Source organism: Carassius carassius, chromosome 14 (genome assembly GCF_963082965.1).
Source record: "Carassius carassius chromosome 14, fCarCar2.1, whole genome shotgun sequence".
NCBI lineage: Eukaryota > Metazoa > Chordata > Actinopteri > Cypriniformes > Cyprinidae > Carassius > Carassius carassius.
The window spans coordinates 19,427,057-19,443,093 of record NC_081768.1 but is presented as its reverse complement, the minus strand read 5'-3'; the positions used below and the strand labels follow the sequence as shown (position 1 = coordinate 19,443,093).

The window sequence follows — 16,037 nt, the reverse complement described above, 5'->3', positions numbered from 1 at the left end:
CAAATAAACAGAAAGTCTCTCTTTGGAGGCACATGATATTGAGAGCTAATAGGTTGCTGTCAATCATGCAGAACAGAAATGCACAAAGTGGTGATGTGTATTAAACCCTGAGTGCATAAATCATGTCGTACATGATTGCTGTGAATCAGATTTTATTGAACACTCTTGACATTTGCCTGAATTGTTGCCAGATGGATGCTAAATTGAGTTATCACAAGAAAATGCGAAAAGATGACCGTTTTCAGGCAGGTAGTTAATAGAAGCTCAACAGGTTAAAAATTAGCTTCGCTCCATGCATTTTATTCTCAGCCAAGATGCATAAAGAAGAAAAATAGCCCTTATAACCCTGCCTACGTGGCACGTTGCCAAGGAGACTGTAACGTAAGAGAACACAGTGATGTCAGCATACAATTCACTTATTTTTCTATATGAAGAGGGCTGACAAGATCTAGATCTCACTGTAAATGACCGATCCAAAAGCATTATCTCAGACCTAGATAAATGTTTTACAAGTGTGAACAAGCAGAATTGCACTGGGCCTCAACAGACGAATTGCAGCAATCACTTTAAAATTTCCCTTTACCCTTGTGTTATACTTTCCCACGCGGTAAGGTAAATTGGCTATAGAGACTGCAATCCATTAGCGTGTTGCCCCTATGATAATGTAGTTGCCTTATTGCCCATTTTATGTTATGATTAAAGGCAAAATAAACAACCGATCAACAACATGCACTTTTTGTTCCGAAAAAGTCAAACGATGAGGAGAAAGATTTATGCAAGACACTTTAATAATATTTTGTAAACTTCAGTGCATCAAAGTGCAAATGTCTTTAATGGGCCTATTTCTAAGCCACAGGGTGGCATATATCTGTAAAGCTCATAATGATCAACTAAAGCTAGTTGTCATTTCAGTCTCAAATTAATACATAAATATGATTTTTTTAAGTAAATTTATGTTAAAATGCAGTAAAAATTAATACTACTTGAATATTACTGCCTTTTAAATGTACGGTTACTCAGAAATGAAGATGATCAAGAAGGGTGAAAAGATAAAAAACTAAATTATAGGGTTCATGGATTATTTTTTTTTATCTCTTTAAACGCATAATAGCAACTGATGCTGCAAGAGCACATTCCCATCAGATCTCTGATGTTTTAAGAGAGATCCCTTCATCTTTGCCTTTATAGTGTGCACTTCTTTCCATCAAACAGATCAAAAACTGACGGTAGATCAAGAATGTAAGAGTTGTCTTAGTTTAGCTTAAACTACAGATGAAAATGAATTTGTTTCATAGGGGAGATTTTGATCTTGAAAAAATCATATTCATAGAGGTCACTGATAAGAGACTACAGGCATGTTTTAAATAGCATGTTTGGCATTATCTTCCAATGAAATGAACAAAAAGAACATTTGATTCTTCATACAGTAATTCACTTGGAGTGCAGACATGTGGTGTTTCGTATTGGAAATGTTTGGCTTAAGCTGCTCGATCCTTGGTGCTATCCAGAAAATGACTGTAATAATTCAGAATGTGTGTTCTTCTTGACCCTGGGTCAGGTGCTCTGATGAATATATATGATGCTGAGACATAATGGAATTTTTGGATGAAAGCAAAAGGCTGAAGAATGAAGAAGGAAGAAGAGCGTATCTAACTTCACCTTATCTTACCCTGTGGACATACTAGGAACAGATGGCACATAACTATTCATAAACTGAAACTCTACCCAAAATAAATTATATACCAACAGAGCCTGCACCTAGAAGTATCCAAACCTTAAAAAAGACAATTTAGATAACATTACACTTGAAATGACAAACTAAAATTTTAATCAATGCGCTTTAACAAAAATATACAGCTTTCAAACCCTCAGGCTATCCAGCCTTTAAAGGCTCTTACTGTAAGTGCATTACTATAAATGCATTTCCTGTTCTATTTGACAAACTGAGGGATGAGCTAAAAATTTGTTCTCTGGTAATAACCCACAGGCCACAGATTTTTTTTTTTTCAAGCTTAACTTGAACTTAACCCAGAATACTTTTAGTCATGTCAACCTTTGAAATTCTTAGAGGTCTTCAGGAAGTTTAAATGTATTTTTTCCCCATCAAAATGTTATTGAGCAAAATTGAAAGTAAATAACTTACTTCCCATAAATGATATTTAAATAATTAGATCACCCACCCAAAATGTTTAAATCATTTACTTTAGTATTTCTTTTCTCAGGCACATGCAAAAAAATATATATATTCTGAAAAATGTTGAGGTGTTTTCTCTTTTCCATAACAATAAAAGCAAAAGGGGCCCAATGTTGTTTTGGTCCCAGGATTAGAATGACATGAGGGGGAGTAAATGATGACAGAAATAATTGTTGGTGAAATATCCATTTAGGGTATAGTTATTGTTGTAATTGTTACCCATGAAGAAAGTCAGCTAGAGGTTGGAAGGATAGAGACACAACAGAAAACGAAAGAGGTTGAGAGATGTGTGATGAAAGCTTTGGCTGTGCAACTCAAGGACACCGTGACCCTGGGTGTCCCTGACTTCTCAGAATGATGCTTTTAAGAGTGGCGGCACAGGAGAGACTTTGGCTATGTGTGTGCCTGTCCTGTCAGTGAACCCATTACTGGCATCTCAAACTTTAAACACTGAAAGCCTGTCTACGTTTGTTTCTGAACTGATGAAGATTGTCTGAATCTGAAGAGTCAAGAGTACCACTTGAACAGAAGGGATACCAGTGAGATTGCAGAAAATTTAAGAGCTGTAAAAGCCAAGTATGTATGTGACCTGTATGTGGAGAGTCACATGTATAAAACGATGTGTCGAGTCTAGTTGGCCAACATAAAATATGTGTGCGGCTTTTATTTCACAATAGCCATTTGTCAGGGCACTAAATTCTCCTTCAACAGAGCTATTATTGTCTGAATTGAGTGGTAAGCTCATTATTCACAATTTGCTGTTGTGACACATCTGAAATTGGTTACTCTGCTGTGCTTAATTCTATTTTTCGTTTGCCCAATAGGTGGCTCATTGTCTCTGAGCCAAAAGTGATAAGAAGTGGCTAAGACTTGGCAGACTTGTAGAGTAAATCTCTGCCAAACTCTGTCAGGGTGCCACTCAGAAGATTACAGTGTTATTCATTAACCTTCAAGTGAAGTAGAAGAAACAGAATCAGACCAGAGCAAAATGCTATGTTTATGAGCAATGCCACACACACTAATGTGTGTCATAATGCTACGGGGTGACTTTGTTGGAAGCGAGCCAAAAAAACCTGCAGATAATTCATAAACCATCTACAACCTTGTTTAAAGGACTGGTAAATATGCTAATGAGCTGCAATGTATTTAAATGAAGTCATTGTCTTTCCTTGCAACACAAATGTGCTTCCTTTGTATGTAAATTAGGTTTCTGGAATCGGATTGCAGTTATGGAGTGATGCTGTATAGTTCTAGTAAAGTATGTAAGTGGCAGTTTGCCGCATCCTCTACATCCTAGTGCTCAAAACCAGGCTTACAAGATGAGAAATTGTCCCATGCAGATTTTCTGGGCATGCTTGCACTATAACCTGATTTTTGCAATTCCTTTAGAGCAGGGGTTTTCAAACTGTGGGTCGCGACCCACTCGTGGGTCACGGAATGGAACAAGGTGGGTCGCACAAAGTCACTTGGCTGCAGCTAATTTTGCGTTTCAATGACACACAGACACTAACACAGTTCAGTCTAGGGCTGCACGAATGTGACGAGTGGGGCGGGGCCTAGTGCCATGGGAACAGAGCTAGGCCGGTGGAGTGATTGGGAAATGAGCAACACTCACCGGTCTCAAGAACCACGGAGGAGATCGGAAAGATACAAAAGAGGAGCGATGACAGTGAAGGACGAGAGAGGACCAGGCCTGGGTTTTATTTTGTGTTTGTTTTTTATTTGTGCACGGCAGTCATCCGAGAGGGGCTGTCGCGCTGTTTTGTGTTTATTTGGTTATTAAAACTTTGTTTGATTGTCCGCCGGTTCCCACCTCTTTCCACGAAGGAGTCATCGAGGCGGTGGGCTGGAGTGAGTTCGCCCCCCCCCCCCGGCAACTCACTCCAGCCCACCACATCGAGCACCCTCGGCGGCAGACTCCTTCGCCCTGCTCGATGGCACTGCGGATTCACCCCAGCGGCGAAGGATCTTCGGCAGCGCGCCCCTCCTTCCTCCCTGGCTTCGGCACCAGTGTAAAACATTAAAATCTTCACAATCACAGGAAGAAGGAGGCGGGAACTGGGAACCCACTCATCACAACGATATAGCCCACCAACATTAATAATGAACTGCAATATCCTTAGTGTGATTTTCAAATTGCAATTAAGTCCGTGTGCGTTGCGTGTTTTGAAGGTCTCAGAGCAATGTCATTAAAAGGTTCAATCGGTCTTTTTTTACCTATTTCACAATTATTTTAATCTCCAAACTGTTTTAGATAGTTCTGCTTTGCTTCTTATGCTTTTCTAAAAAAGTGTTGGATTGTGCTCCGTTCTCGCCGACACACACGGAAGGATCATGAATGCAACAAAACACAGCAGCGCAGATCACACTTCACTGGAGTGAGCCTGCTTCACGTTTTTATGGACACTACATATTTTAACGCCAGTAAACAAAAATTAAAACTTGTAAATTTGTAGTGAAATTTTCAGTTGTACTCTAAAATAAAATGGTTATTTTTCTTAAATACTTAATTTCTGTCATAAAAATTTTAAGTAAGATTAGGTTTAAAGTAATTTCACTCGTTGTTTTTTTTTTTTTTTTAATATTTTGGTGGGTCGTGAAATATATTACACTTGTCTAGGTGGGTCGTGGAATGGAAAAGTTTGGGAACCACTGCTTTAGAGAATTCGAATCCTAAAGATTCTGAAAAATCAAGCTTAAATAAAATACAACTATATACAATATATAAAATATATACAAGTGCATCTCAATAAATTAGAATGTCATGGAAAAGTTCTTGTTTATTTCAGTATTTCAACTCAAGTTGTGAAACTCATGTATTAAATAAATTCAGTGCACACAGACTGAAGAAGTCTTTGGTTCTTTTAATTGCGATGATTTGAAAAAAAAAATCAGCATCTTCAAATGAAATCAGCATCTTCAAAAAGCTGGTCAGCTGAAGGAAGCATGAAGTGCTCCAAAATGTATTGTTAAACGGCTGCAGTGATTTTGGCTTTCAAAAAACACAATGGACCAACTGTCAGGGTTTGGGTAGAGGGAAGAGGCGAGGACTCAATGATGCAGAGAGAAGGGCTCTTTAATAGTAGTAATAATAAAATAAACAAACAAAAACTACCCCGTAGGGGAAAACAGACTAAACTTGACTGGCAAGGCAAGACACGATGTGCACAGACAAATGTTTGACGACGAACTAGCAACCAGACTGCAAACACAAGGACAATAAATAGGGAGCTAATGAGGAGGATAACGAGGGAACACATGTGGGGAAAATTACATCAATAATCAGGTAACAAGATGGGTGGGGTCAAGACAATTGACGAGAGCACATGGCACATAGGAACGAAGACAAAAGCCATGTGCTCACACAAAACAAAAAAACACAAGCACATGGCCAGCAAACCAATCACTAGCCATGTGCTTGAATAGACAAACATCAGCTAATGAGCAAGCTCATAAACCGCGTGTTCACACGAGAAGGCACGCAGCCAGTAAAAACTAAGCCGCGCACTCACATGAAAACAATGACATGAGGAGAGTATCAGGGCTCTGTCACAAAACCATGAATAACACTAGACTGGAGTGACAGAACCCTGACACCAACACCAGCTGATGACATTGCATCCCAAATCCTCACAGACTGTGGAAACTTAACACTGGACTTTAAGCAGCTTGGGCTATGAGCTTCTCCACCCTTCCTCCAGACTCTAGGACCTTGGTTTCCAAATGAAATACAAAACTTGCTCTCATCTAAAAAGAGGACTTTGGACCACTGGGCAACAATACAGTTCTTCTTCTCCTTAGCCCAGGTAAGACGCCTCTGACATTGCCTGCGGTTCAGGAGTGGCTTAACAAGAGGAATATGACAAATGTAGCCACATTTCTTGACACGTCTGTGTGTGGTGGCTCTTGATGCCTTGACCCCAGCCTCAGTCCATTTGAATTTGAAGTTCACTCAAATTCTTGAATCGATTTTGCTTGAGAATCCTCATAAGGCTGCGGTTCTCTCGGTTGGTTGTGCATCTTTTTCTTCCACACTTTCCTTCCACTCAACTTTCTGTTAACATGCTTGGATACAGCACTCTGTGAACAGCCAGCTTCTTTGGAAATGAATGTTTGTGGCTTTCCCTCCTTGTAAAGGGTGTCAATGATTGTCTTCTGGACAACTGTCAGATCACCAGTCTTCCACCAAACTGAGAGACCATTTTGAAGGCTCAGGAAACCTTTGCAGGTGTTTTGAGTTGATGAGATGATTGGCATGTCACCATATTCTAATTTGTTGAGATGGTGAATTGGTGGGTTTTTGTTAAATGTGAGCCAAAATCATCAATTAAAAGAACCAAATACTAAAACTACTTCAGTCTGTGTGCATTGAATTTATTTAATACATGAGTTTCACAATTTGAGTTGAATTACTGAAATAAATGAACTTTTCCACGACATTCTAATTTATTGAGATGCACCTGTATATATATATATATATATATATATGTATACATACAGGTGCATCTCAGTAATTCAACTCAAATTGTGAAACTCGTGTATTAAATAAATTCAATTAGGACATTTAAGCATTTCTTTAATAAATGTAGCTTTAAAAAATAAAATAAAATAAAAAACTGGTGTATCTTGAGACAAAACAAAGGTACTGACATGTTTTGAGATCAATCAGTGCAAGTTTCTTTCAGTTGAAACAGCTCAGACTTCTCTGTGAAAAAGGGGGGATATGATAAAACCGATCAATGTACTATACTAATACTTTTTCTGAATATAACATATTAATGCTATGCTGTGATATGTGGGCATATGAGTGTGGATGTATAGTATACGTGTTAGTTTTTGTTCAGTAAAAGGGTGTGTGCTTTACATTCTCAGCTAGTGGTATTCACCATTTCTATTTGCATCCAGCAAATTCTTGAGCAGCTCATTTTATTATCTTTCATATAAAACAGCACTGATAGATCTCTACGAGAAGGTCAGAAAACAGAACCCCTCATAATCATGCTCCATTTCTGACTCATCAAGTGGTCTTACTCATTGCCCACAACATGCAATCACTACCTGTACATATGTGCGCACACACACACACACACACACACACACACACACACACACACACACACACACACACACACACACACACACACACACACACACACACACACACAGCCTTATTTGGTAAAATGGTATACATCATTTAGACATTCAGGTTTGGTAGAAGCATGTGAATATACAGTCATTAGCTGAGTGGGTGGGAAAATCTAGAAATCTGTTCCTGTCAGGAAAATATGAAAATGTTGTGACACTTTAGTAATGACAAGGTTTCTATGACAACAGTGCATGTAAGACTGCAAACTGCAAAGCCTTGTTGTTATTTGCAAATGACTGCATAAATGCATTATGGTCCACAGAAGCTAAGCATTCATTTGGGTTAGAAGCTGATTATAGCCATTTCTCTCTCTTCACCTCAGTGACCCTGTACACTCATTTCAAAACAATTTCAAAAGGACTGTATAATCCATAGACTGTTCACATGGTATTTTCTATTAACTTCAGACACAGCAGAGTAAAAATGTATGCATTTACATGCATCTGATGTATTCAAGCAAAATGCAAGTGCACTCACTTGGGTCAGACATGATGGAATCAGTCTTGGGCAGGAACTGGTCACAGCGAATCCCCTGGAAACCCTCTTTACACCTGATTTGGAAAGAAAGAAAGAAAGAAAAAGAAAGACAGTTAGTAAGCAGTTTAACAGATGCTTTTATCTAAAGCAATGTATTTTAGGGAAAGTCTCCATGGGGTTAAGAACTGTACTCGGCTTGTTTCTTGTGGGGATAAAGGCAAAAAAATCTACTTTTTGGCTATACTGGTGAAGTAATGAGTATTTTAACATTTCTGGCCCCATTTATTTCCATTGCAAGCTGTGTTGTTATTAATAGAGAACCAAATCTAAAAAAAAAAGCAGAAATAAAATTGTCAATAAAAAAGAATTGTCAAACAAAAGTCTTTAAAGATCTATAAACTATGTGAAAATGAATTACTAAAAATGTTATTGATTTAGCTTAACTTAAATTGAACCTGGAATATTACTTTAGACCCTTTGGTCACTCCACCACTCACAAAAAAACACTCCACAAAACACCAGACTGGTCCCTGTGCATTTGATAACAATGAAACTTCTAGATGTGGATAAGCCAATCAGAGTGACAAATGGTCATGGGTTTTCTGGAAATCAGATGGGAAACCCAGACGTGCCATGCCATGCATCTGTTGCAGATGGCAGTAGATTGATTTGGAAATACATGGGCACAGCAAGTTTGCTGATTTTCTACCTCAGCAAAGCCCTGACTGTTTCAATAAGCTCTCTCGGTGTTCACTAAATATGGAAATTAAATGCTTGTCTTTTATATATGAAATATGTATGCCATGTCCCTCCCAGCCAAGCTGTTTGCTCTCTCTCCAGCTCTCTTGCTCATGTAACTGCCCATGTGTTACTGCCTGTCTCGCTCTTCCTCTCCCTCTCTCCATCCTGTCATCACTTTATCCTCATTTTTCCCTCACTTCTTGACTTTTCAAAGACACTGGAGGCTAATCCCGCTTTCAGATGGTTGAGTCAGGAGAGCAATGTGACAAAGAAAAATGTCCCTGGCTCTAAATGGCAGAGTACAAACAGAGCATATGCATATGCCATGCTCACGAGCCTCAGCAGATAGCATAAGCTTTTGTTGGTTATACAGCACATTTCATCCTTTTACAGAGGATCAAGAGCTCAATTTAATGCTGCATATTGCTTAAGCTGTAAGTTTCCAAGTTTCCAACAGAAAAATAAATATATTTTAAAGCCCAATCTTTTATTTTTTAATATTATATGCAACATAAATAAATATTGCACATTTGCTTGCATCGGCAGCTTTCTCTGATCTATTTATAGTTACCATATGATATTGCTTACTTTTGATGTCATTTTCACACATGTACATAGATTATTTGTTTTGTTCTGAAACATGGATGTAAAATACTTACTACATAACATATAAAAATATATAATATATAAACAAAGTTAGAGTGAGAATGAAGGCTTCGTCTGGACAGCATTCTTACAATGCACCTGTTTCGAAAGAAAGCCATGAGAAGAGCTGCTCTTTGGTTTTCAACTGGAATAAGAAATGTGCTCACCTACATTATGAATTATAATATAGCTTGGTTCATTGGTCCATTGGGTCAGATTGCTTTCTTACCACAAGCAACCGCTCTAGAGCTAGTTTTCAATTGGGCTGAGACTACCTCAATCAGGCAATCTTGGGTCGATTATTTTGGTTTGAATCCGAGCGTGATTGCTGTGTTCATATATGCCAAAATGTATTGAACCAAGGGAGAAATGCGCCAGGTTCAGAAACAAATGCTCCAACAAAGCCAGGTGTGAAAATGCCCTTATGTTTTTGCTTCACCTACTAATAAATTGGTTGAATGAGTGATTGAATGAGTCACTAATAAAGATAGTTATTTGTATTCTTCTAGAATGATTCAGGTTTTTCATTTTCAATGAGTCAGTTGAACAAATGATTTCATTTATTTAAAGACTGGCACTTGTCGCCACCTACTGGCATAACTATAATCTATAATCTGCAGGATTACAAACACTAATGAACAGTCTGACAGTCTGTCAGTACCTTGCAAACACAACAAGCAGAGTGATAAATACAGTGAAAGTCACAGTTCTGGCTAACTGCATTGTATAATTCACTACATTGCCCAAGTTTTCATTGTAAATATCTTTCTTTTTGTCATGTACAAATTAAGCACTGTTACAAATATGTTGCTGTGTTCATGAAACAGATGTACTTTCTGTATCATTCCATTGTTTTCCCTTATAACTAGAAGAACCACAGAAAACTGATGAAATTGAATAATTTTGAATACATCTGAATATTTGTCTTTTCCCAGTCAAACCAAAAATCCTAAACGTACGAACAGCAACAAATATTCATTGGGCCTCATTCATGAAACACAAGCAGAACAAATTTCTATGTAAATTGTTCATAAAACCATTCAACGTGCCAATTTACATAGGCATGTTTTACGAATGATTTACACAGAAATTACTATAAATAGCATCACAGTGATATATTCTTTTTACACTCTTGTCCGATCTGAGGTTAACAATTATCATGCCTCAATCTATAGTAGAAATCAGCATACGAATAATTGAATGTAACTGTCATATGCGTTGCTAGTAAAGATTTTACACTAACTGCACACAGGGAGCTAGAGGGCTATGAGTCAGTAATCAAATCAGCTCCGCAAATGTGTAACTGTGCTTTACATAGCGCATAAGTCATGCCTGAAGTATCTGTGGTCAATTAATCTCTCCCCAATTAATGTGTCCGCAGGCAAGTGAAGCTGATAAAGATCTGTGAGATAAGAAAGTAGTGCAGTACAAATTTACAGAAGGAGGATCATTAAAAGAGAGATCAAGTGCTATGGCTGCATTGTGAGGAACAGTCATTATGGGCAAAGTATGAGCTGTGGCAATTGGCAAACAGTGGCAATTAAAATGTTGGGAGTGGATGGAAAGAGGTGGAGGTGTGGAACTGTACCCAAGAGACCACATCTGGGCTGCTTGCCTCTTTTTTATCTTGCCCCACACAGACATTTTGTTCACAGGCTTGATTTATGTGGAAAGAAGATGCATGTTTAACGCAGTAGGAGGCTCCCTGTTGCTCAGCATACGACCGAAGCAGAGGCCTTTTCTTTCATAAAAAGCTTTTTCCCTCTCTTGTGCACATAGCATAGTGTTTCAGTTATATCAACATGAAATACTGAAACGCATCTCAGCCGGGTGTGACGATGTCTTTTAATTGACTAGGCTACAGTTATTTCTAACGTTCAATTATTTTTTCTTTACTTCATGTTACAGGACCCCCTGTGTGAAATCTTTCATTTCTTCTGCATAATATATGTCTATATATAACATATGTGTCTTGTCACTTTCATGCTCCTTTCAACCCAATAATTTTCCTTGGAAATTTTGCAATCGAATATTTATTAGTCTCAGAGACCTGCAAATGAAAATGTTAATATTTCTCAAGGACCCAGAATGTATTGAGTGTTGCCTGGCTTTTAATTAGCACCACACTCATTAATTAGCAGGAACAAATGGGGGAGGGGGATGGGATGCTGGAAGGAGGTGTAGATCATTCCAACTAAGAGACAGCTTTACAGGCACAGATAAATATAAATACCAAGCCTCCAGCTGTCATATTTTTGCAGAATGTTAGAAGAACATGCACAGTTAAATATGCACTGCTAATGATCAGGCTTCGGTGTGTTTATCACAACCAGGAAACCATGTGAACCCATTTATGGAGTTCATAATTTCATAATGGGAAATGTAACGGACAAAAGTACAGAAGCAGCATGCATAAATACCAATTAAAGCAACCTGATAGTTTATCATGAGAACCTTTAATTAAAAGGAATGAGATCTGGAGTATGTTCCCAGGCTATTCACACAGGCATTTTGAGATTTAGAGCAAGTTACTGTGTTTAATCATGTTTAATCATGTTATCATGTTTATCATGTTTACTCTGGCTTCTCAGCTGTTCTGTTTATATTTTGGAATTCTTCTCTGTAAGTCTAAAAAGAAGCAAATCATAACCTTAGCCAGCATGGACATTTAACATTTACAATTTGTTTTAATTGCTGTATGTGCATTTATGGCACAAATTGTTCAAACAAAGCTGTAATTCCATCAGGTATAGATTCAGGAAGCATCCAAATTACCTGTATATATTTACATCAATGGTCAGGTTTTTTGCAGCTTACATTGATAAGCCAGTAGGTTGTCTTTATAAATCAGTTATACATTATTTCACACGTGATAATTCATTGAAAAAAATGAAACAAACAACTGTCTTCATAAATGAGCCATTGAATTATTGATTCAACCAATTAGTTCAAAAACAATAATTCAGCCAGGAACAAAACAAGGGACAGATTTTACGAGTTAGTCAATGATTCATTATCTTAACAGATTTGTTCAAAACACTGATTTATTACTTAACACACCTAAAAGGCGTTGCTTGGAAATGCATGGCATTTGAATTGTTGCTTTGTTTGAAAGTTTTTTTTTTTTTTTGGTGGCTTAGCTAAATTAGACAAAGTAACTGGAAATAGTGTGTCTAAGTCACACAGTGTAACTGCTGCATAAAAGCAGTATCACTAATAATAGTGATGTTTTCCCTAGATATCAGAATGGCTTGTGTGAGTGATTACCTGCTGCACAACAGCAAATTAGATTAAGCTTTTGAAAATGATCTTTGTGTATCTTTTGTCTTAATTATACAGTAAGCAATATTTGAAGATTGTGAATTATAGAACAGACATCTAATTAGTGAGGCAGAAAGTGAAGCACTTGTTGTTTCAAGTATGAAATGGTTTATGTACCAAACTTTTAAAAGCACAAGGAGGGCATTGAAGATTCGAATTGAAGATTTGACATTTGAGAGAGCCAATTTCCTGGACCTCAAACAAAGCAGAAACTATGGATTTCCTTTTGGTAACCTTTGACCATTTTGTACATGATCATACCTGTGGCCACTTATAAACATGCACACAAAAATCGATTTTTAGTGGTGTGAAAGGGTATTTTAAAGATCCACGCCATTTCCCAAACCCCAAAATCACACTCAAGCAAAGACCAACGGACATCGCAGCAACTTGTTCCGTTTAAACTATCATTATCACAGTTCCACACGGCATCATCCAATGAGCCTGACAGTGCACTAGTGAAGTATCCATTATCGTTAGCACCGAGGTTAGCATTCACCTGCTGTGATCTGCTGAATTGAGTGAAGAGAACTGTGAGATGGTACAGGTACTCTGAAGTGCTCTCAGAGAACCATTTTCTCTGTAGTTTTGCACCCCTGGTCAACCTGGCACTATGCTGGGAAATGTAGACAAGAGAGAAACTCTTAGAACATCTCAGACATCTCTGTTACTGGCCTTTCTTTGTGCGGTTAATGTGAATGAATAAATTAGTTTTATTGTGCCTGGTGCATGGAGCTTGAGAAAAGTTTACATTTATATTAATTCTTATATTTGACTTTGTGCTATCAGATTATAAGTATTAGAATATTGATTTACATACCTCAGTGTAAATGGCTATAATGCGCTTTTATTAAGGAATTGACTTATGTTAATACAATACTTGCTCTTCCATCTCAGTGTAAAATGATTATCCCTCTCCACAATATTCAGCCTTTTTCTTTCTTTTTCCTCTTGACCGCATTGGTTCAGCAATAACCTTGTCTCTGAGCTGATCGAATAGCACTTATTAACACTGCCAAGAGAGGGTCTGATTTCATGTTAGCTGTCTGAAACTTAGTTTCAGACACTGGAATATGCACTATCCTCCGTTGATGAAAGTTAGAGGATAATAGGAAAAAAAGGAAAAGTAATTCAGACCCATTATATGTGTTCAAGAACTGATACGTAACGTGATTTAGGGAAACTACAACCCAGGATTTCTGGAAAATATGTGCCTGTGGCAACATTTCTGCAAAATGATTTTACATTGCTTCTTAAGCCTGTGTTATACTTTCCGCATGAGCAATCTGGACGCATACACAGACAGCAAGGACACGGACTACTTGTATTTCAACTACCAAAATGTACGTTGATGGTCCACACAATAATAAACATATGAACAAACAAAACTTATCCACTGCACCATCACCACCACATTTTAGAACACACAGGCTTATTGTTCTAATTTGTCATGTGTCTACTATCAACGGGGCACATTTTGTGTTCATATGCCACTAAAGCCCGGTAGTGTATGATCCTCAGTGGGTTAGTGTATGATGATCATGCTTTTTTATGTAACCATTTAGGCTAGTGTATGCTGCCTAGTGTTTTAAAATCTGCACAGATTTTAAAGTCATGTAGTGCATTCCAACCTTTAGGTGTGCCACATAATTTGCACACACGAATGTGTTGGCTTTGAGACCTTCCCTTTCTCCCCTTTTTTGTCAGACTGGCCTCCTTAAATAATTTACATTCTGGTGTCAGCAAACCTGAAAATAAAAGATAGCTCACTTGTCTTGCATTCTTATGCTCACCTTCGGCTGACCCTCCTCATTTCTAAACATGAGTGAGGATGCATGGAAAGCTAATTCCTCTTTTTCCTTCCTGAAGAAGTGTAAGGGCCTCTTCTAGCAGCTCGACTCAAGCTGTGCATGCACTCGTGTTTATGTTGCCATCAACTTCAAGCCTGTGACAGGTGTTCTTTTAACTTTTAACATGCAATTTCAGCGGATGCTGGCAGATGTGAGAAGAGGCGAATAAAATGAGATGACTATTGCACAACATAAATCAAAGATCCAACAGAGGAATCCAACAGAGAACACACGGTAGAGTTGAAAAGATTTCGTACAGCCTTTTTAGCAGCTTTGCTCAAATCTACCCAGGCGAAGCAACTTACTCTCTATTACAGCATAAATACAAATAGCTAAACACCATAGCATGCTGACATGAGGTTGTGACATGTTTCCTCTTTCTCTTTATTTGGTAACCATACTGCAGGGGATAAGTTTAAAGCAAGTTCTCTACCAACATGAAGAATGAATGGAGCCACTGGTAAATACAAAACTCAACCGTGCCATGCTGTCACTGCAGTTATAAGACCAAGCTAAGGAGACAGACGGTATGATTTTGTTACCTAAGCTATACAAAATGCTGAATAAACCATTAACTTTTGAACGTAAGCATTCAGTTGCAACAAACTTTTTTTTTTTTTTAAATATCTTGTGGAATGTTATTAACCACTCAGTTCTGGTGAGTGCTGACTTTCATTGTATGGACCAAGAAAAAAATCAGATACAGTAAATGATGACAGAATCTCTTTAAGAAAACACAAATACAATTATTATAGTTTTCTTAGTTTTCTTTTTTTTTGCCACAGGACAATTTTAGTATGTTGAGCTAGGCCATTGTTTTAGGATGTGGTTCAGCCTTAAATACCTATATTACAGATAATTCAGCTGTACTCAGGGGTGCCATGCACCTATTTTCCTTGAGGGGGCACTGATGGCAGTAATGGCTCACTTTTTGCTCTAGGCAAGGTAAAACATGACCAAAAGAGAAAAAAGCTCCCTATTTAAACATGATGGTCTAGTGCTAGAGTTTTCATTTAGGATGCAAGAGTACATTCAAAGTTAGGTAAAAAAGGTCAAAGCTGCTCTGTCTATTCAATAAAAAATATGGTGATCACTGACTGTCAGGTTCTAATTGCAATTTTAAATAATAATATAAACTTTGATACAATATAATGTATAAGTTTTGATAATATATTGCATTTAATAAGATCACAGTTTACACACACACACACACACACACACACACACACACAAAATGTTAAGCAGCACAGCAATTTTCAATAATAATGAATGTTTCTTGAGCAGAAAATCTGCATATTAGAATGATTCATATTAGAATATTTCCATTGTATGGAAAGAGCATATGACCTTTTGCCCCCTTTAGTTTGTTGCTTCTAGCAGTACATCAGTTCTGCTCTTCTCTTTTTATGTATAAAACAGAGAGAAAAGCTAGACTGCAGAGGCCTTGGTACATTCACTCCAACATGTAACAGAGCCTGACCACAGCGTGAGCTCTGAATACATGCAAGAGTTTAAGCCACCACAAGTGTGATGTGACTGTTGATACACCCTTTCAAAATGAAATGTCAATGAAAACTTGATAAGCCAAGGATTAAAATTCCCTGCTTATCATCCAGCCTCATCCAGAGCATTCAAACACCTTCATAACAAGTCTTCTTATCTC

At 37.8% G+C, this 16,037-nt stretch overlaps 1 protein-coding gene across 1 annotated transcript in view; it reads right to left on the bottom strand.

Moving 5' to 3' along the window:
* LOC132157249 (pro-neuregulin-3, membrane-bound isoform) overlaps positions 1 to 16,037 on the bottom strand; it is a 304,223-nt gene that overhangs the window by 42,791 nt on the left and 245,395 nt on the right. The window contains exon 3 of the mRNA XM_059566502.1: positions 7,818 to 7,891. Coding sequence (XP_059422485.1) covers positions 7,818 to 7,891 — 74 coding nt within the window. The remainder of the gene's footprint in view (positions 1 to 7,817; positions 7,892 to 16,037) is intronic.